General features: G+C 44.1%; 1 protein-coding gene across 1 annotated transcript; it reads left to right on the top strand.

Annotated features, from left to right (window-relative positions):
• Nucleotides 1-1,054: 1,054 nt before the first annotated feature.
• LOC112709188 (uncharacterized) lies at nt 1,055-3,013 on the top strand. Its single transcript, XM_025761085.1, has one exon. It carries the CDS (start codon nt 1,055-1,057, stop codon nt 3,011-3,013), a length of 1,959 nt encoding a protein of 652 aa, XP_025616870.1.
• Nucleotides 3,014-5,664: the final 2,651 nt, after the last annotated feature.

Raw genomic sequence — 5,664 nt, 5'->3', positions numbered from 1 at the left:
GAACATAATTTCTTTAAAATGTGTGAGATAGTTTTATTACTATACACCTGATTATATATATGAAGAGACATGTTTTAAAGGGCAATTTACTCAAATAAATAAAATAGGTGAAATCTTTACTCAAATACATAAAACAGATGTTTCTTACCTGATTGTGCAATTTGACACTTCTATGTAAACCGTGGAAAGCTACCACAGTTTACAATTTTAACATAAACCGTGGCAACCTACCACGGATTATGAATTGTGTGGTTTGTGTGTAAACCGTGGCAAGCTCCCACGGTTTATGAAGGGAGAATGTGAAGCATAAACCGTGGCAAGCTCCCACGGTTTATGAAGGAGAAAATTTGATCGTAAACCGTTGTAGGTTACAACAGTTTAGGAACACCGAAATTCTATATATATGTGGGTGACATTCTACTTGCACAAGAGATCATTCTCATAATGGCAAGTGAGGAGGAGAGTGTTCTTGCCTTAGTGCATTGCTCTGGGAAAATTAAAAAAAGTAAAAGCCATGGTGTGAAGTTCACAGACAAAGAACCATTGAGTGTGTTCATCAGTTCGTCAAGCACTTTGTCAGATCTAAAGAACAGCATCTTGCAAAAGCTTGGCAACTTTGGTACGAAGTGGGTGAAGAAGCTATTCTACAAGATTCCCATCGCAGTTGTCTCGACGGGTGTTCAGTATGATACCTTTGTGCTAGCGGTTGATGAAGATATTAGGGTTCTGTTCCATTGTGTTAGGAGTTTTCCAGAGATCCGAATTTACGAGTTGTTTGCGAAGTTGGAGGTTGGTGTCGATAGTTCTGGGGCATCAGCTCCATTTCATAGCTTGACTGCCGCGGGAGGTGCGTCTAGTTCGATGCCTGCGGTCAGACCGTATCTTCCGCCGGTGGGTTCCCCTACGTTCGCGGCTGATTTAGAGCGAACGGTGGTTGTTGGTTCTGTACAGTTGGAGAATGAAGAAATCTTTGAGCAGCCTGATGTCGGGCGCCAGTGGTTGCCAGTTACCTTATATGGAAGGCTTTGGTGAACCTGATAGAGTAGAGAATGCAATGTGTGAGGATGACTCTGACCAGGAGCCTGTCGATATCATCGGGGATAGCGACGATGACACAGGTGCCAATCCACATGCGCAGCATGGGCCTTCAAGTTCTGCTTCTCAACAGTACCCTCTACACTTCTCCACACTAAACTTGGAGGTTCTTGGTCAACAGGAGGACGGTGATAACACGGTCGGGGGCTCTTCTACAGAATTTCAGATTAGGCAATCTTTCGAAAATAAAGATGAGGCTGTGCTGAGTGTGAAGGACTATAGCATCCGGCGAGGTGTTGAGTACAGAGTCATCAAATCAGATCATCTGAAGTATCATGGAAAATGCAAGCAATTCGGCAAGGGTTGTACTTGGTTGATTCACGTTGCGCTGCGTGCACGAAAGGGCACTTGGGAGGTTAGGAAGTACAACGGGCCACACACATGCTTGGCAACCTCTATTTTCAGTGATCACCGTCAGCTGGATTACCACGTTATCTGTGCAAGGATTCTTCCGTTGGTTAGGGCAGATGCTGCAGTTACGGTAAAGGTACTGCAACAAGCTACAGAAGCCGATTATGGTTTCAGGCCTAGTTACAGAAAGGTTTGGATGGCGAAGCAGAAGGCAGTGGCACAAATATATGGAGATTGGGAAGAGTCGTACGCGGAGTTGCCACGTTGGATGCTAGGAGTACAGTCAACAATGGCCGGAACAATAACCGTGTTGAAGACCTCTCCTGTTCGGCTTCGTGGTGAGGTTGATGAGTCGACGGTATACTTTCACCGATTATTCTGGACATTCCCACCCTGTATCGAGGCATTCCGTCATTGCAAGTCCCTCGTCAGTATTGACGGTACCCACTTGTATGGCAAGTATGGAGGGACACTGCTATTGGCGATAGCGCAGGATGGGAACTCCAACATCCTCCCCATTGCATTCACCCTTGTGGAAGGAGAAAATGCAGAGACGTGGTCATTCTTCTTGTCCAACCTACGAGAGAATGTAACTCCTCAGGAGGGTATCCTTGTAATCTCTGACAGGCATAATAACGGGATTAAGGCAGCGCTTGAGGCACCTGAGACTGGGTGGCTGCCTCCACGTGCTTTCCGAGCGTACTGTATTTGGCATGTGACAGCGAATTTTGCCCTAACTTTCAAAGGTAAAGATTCAAGGAGGATGTTAGTGAATGCTGCCTACGCAAAGACTGAAGCAGAGTTTTATTATTGGTTTGACATCATATGGACTGAGAATCCAGCAATGTGTGAATGGGCCAATCGGATGGAATACGACAAATGGACCCAACATGAGGATAGTGGTAGACGGTTCGGGCACATGACAACCAACATCAGTGAATGTGTGAACTCGGTGCTAAAGAGAACTCGAAACCTCCCGGTCACATCATTGGTTCAGTCAACTTACGGGAGGCTTGCTCAGTTTTTTGTGGTATGGGGACAAACAGCAGAGGCACAACTCGGATCCGGTAATGAATTTTGCCAGGCATTGGCCAAGGCAATTGATCAGAATCTAAGAGACTCAAGGTGCTTCACTGTCACGTTATACGACAGGCATCAATCGGAGTACACCGTGGCCGAGACAACACCAACCGGGCACTTCTCGCTGGGTAGCTATAGAGTTTCCCTTAAAGATCACAGATGCGACTGTGGCCAATTTCCAGCACTGCATTATCCTTGTTGCAACGCCATTGCATGTTGCGCCTACTCCCGCCTTAATTGGGCATCATATGTTCACAAGGTCTATCGTATGAGTGAAGTTTTCAACGTTTACAAGCAGGGTTTTGTTCCGCCTATCCCGGAAGGCCTATGGCCTCCATATGCTGGGCCAACCATCATTCCTGATCCTAACATGAGGCGTGCAAAGGAAGGTCGTCCAAGGGCAACCAGGATCCGTGGTAGTATGGATCAGTCTCTGGAGAACCAGCCGAAGCGCTGTGGGCTATGCCGTCAGGCTGGGCATACATGAAGGAATTGTGACCAGCGAAGACATACTACCGGGGGGGATGCGTAGATCTCATTACCTTGTTGTTTTAGTTGTTTTATTAACTGTTCAGTTGAGTTGTGTATGGTTGGTTAAGTCTATGAATGTCACCATGTTGATTTTCTGCATTAATTTCATATGAATAAAATTCGTTTATTTTAGATGTTTGATTGCATCAATGTGGTATCATTTAGACTGCGCATGATAACTGTGACGGAAATAATGTATATCATAGAATCTCAAACCGCTTAAACTATCAAATACATAGCAGATAACATATCATTTAGACTGCACACTATGATCAAATTTTCTCCTTCATAAACTATGGGAGCTTGCCACGGTTTATTGTAACACCCTACCATACAGAAGTCTTATGCTTAAGTCATAATTCAGAGATGGCAAGGTATTACGACCTCTAAAATAAAAAAATTAGTACGTATAGTAGTATGAATAATTGATTATAACTAGGAGCCTTTGTAGAAAAAGGGGTAAACAAAAAACGCAACTCAAAAGCGCAACACTCCGATCAATAACGTAACGAACAAGGGTAAACCAACGCGAGATTATATATATACAAAAGAGTGTCAAAGACAGGAATATCAAGACTCAAAATCCGGCAGCGAAGATAACCGGTCCGAGTATAGCAATATATACATATGATAAAATAAGGAAAACCCCAAAGGAAACCCAAAGGGACACAAATACAGAATCCTATTCTCCAAAATCTCCCATAAGAGGAGTCATCACAGTTTGTATTATTTAATGGAGATAAAAGTATCTAAGCAAAACATATAACCCAAAACATAGTCCCGAGAACAAAGAGTCTTCGCAAATCTAGAAGTCTCCAGCATGCCTCAGTGGGAAACCTCACGTCTTGCATCTGAAAACCACAAAATCCGCATGGGTGAGAACCAGAGGTCCCCAGCATGGTAACAGCTTCCACATATATAATACATAATAATAGAGGAAAGCCGAAGGCAATCTTAGAACTTCCTCCAGATAATATCAAAGCTTATAAACAAGCTAAACCATATAAGGGCATTTGACTAAAGATTCTTCAGTCTAACTAATACTTCCCTTTCCAATTCCTTCAAACCTCCCAACCACCAGCAGGAGTATAATGTAGCAAACACATTTATATCAAACAAGGAATATACAATTAGGAACAAATAAGGCATTTAGACAATTAGCAAGTAATATGCAGGCAAATAGGCAATCTCAAACAATTCATATAGTATGCATATGATGAATGCCTGTCCCTAGTGGCTGATGATATCATCTGTCGGTTATAGAGCCAACCCGACAAGTCCTGGTAGCTAACCATTGGACTGTCCCTCTGTCACGCATCCCCAACTCGAGTTATACTCATCATAAACTTGATCATAATCATGATCCATATCCATCACCTTCACTGGTGAATATTTACGGGGGCGAGCTCATCCGGGTCTTTCACAGTGCCCGGCCACACTTATGACATAGGGTCAAAAGAGCTTCGAGTCTCAACCTGGAGCACGTGGTGGCTAGCCGCTGCTTCCTCCCAGGGAAACCCTCATCTCCAACAGTGGAAGTGCAACTTTCACAATTCATTCAACAGCATATATGCATTTATACATAGCCATAATCATAGCTCCGCCGTAACACGACAATAATCTAGCCATCCGGCTCACGGTTAAATCCATAACCAGCCAATTCATAAACAATTACGGCCCTTCGGCCAATGGCATAACAAGCACTTCCACCACCATCCTCCACTTCTCACATAATCATCAATGATCCTCATGGATTATTCATTTTTCCCTTGCTTCACTCGCAAGTTACCACATCCACTAGCTCCTTTTCTGATAGCTAGGCATATCATAATGATTTAAGACATAAATGGTGAGATCGGAGGCTTAGAAGTATGAGATTTGGCTTTTAAAACTCAAAAATCAACTTTAAAATGAAAACAGGGCCACGCGTACGCGCACTCCGTGCGCACGCGCGGATGGCCACAAAAACTCATTGGCGCGTAGACGCCCTTCACGCGGACGCGCACATTCAAAAATTAGTCAACGGCGCGCACGCATCAACCACGCGTACGCGTGGGTACTCTTGTGCCCCAGGCACAAAACTGGCACAACTCTGGCACAACTCTCTGGAAAATAGTTGGGCATTGGGTGCAGCCCATCGGCGCGCCCGCGCACATCACGCGCACGCGTAGATGGCGCTTTCTGGAAGAACGGCGCGTACGCGCTATGTGCGCCTACGCGCGGGGATCATTCTGCTAAAAATTTTCTAAGTTAAAAGCTGCAGAATTTGCAGATTCAACCCCCAATCTTCCGACGGACATAACTTCCTCATTTTAAATCGTTTTTCACCCGTTCTTCAAACGGCATGGACATCCCGGATCCAATTTCGTTTCTAAATAGATTTGGCATAAAACAGAGATCCGTAGTCCATGTTATGTCCCGTCAAAGTATGCCCAAAAACCATTTTCAAAACAAGCCATTTTCAACTCTTTTCAAAACCAATCAAAACATGCCAATTTCATCCCTTTTCTTTGAAATCAATCAATATATATCAAATTCAACATCAAGCCTCCTCAACTCACACATTGACACATTACCACAATTTACAAAATCACTATCCCATCATTC

Source organism: Arachis hypogaea, chromosome 9, assembly GCF_003086295.3.
Source record: "Arachis hypogaea cultivar Tifrunner chromosome 9, arahy.Tifrunner.gnm2.J5K5, whole genome shotgun sequence".
NCBI lineage: Eukaryota > Viridiplantae > Streptophyta > Magnoliopsida > Fabales > Fabaceae > Arachis > Arachis hypogaea.
The sequence above is the reverse complement of the archived record's forward strand: the minus strand, read 5'-3'. Positions and strand labels throughout refer to the sequence as shown.

Bases quoted from the DNA above. Each gene is read 5' to 3' on its own strand.
- LOC112709188 (XM_025761085.1), top strand. From the start codon at position 1,055: ATGTGTGAGGATGACTCTGACCAGGAGCCTGTCGATATCATCGGGGAT.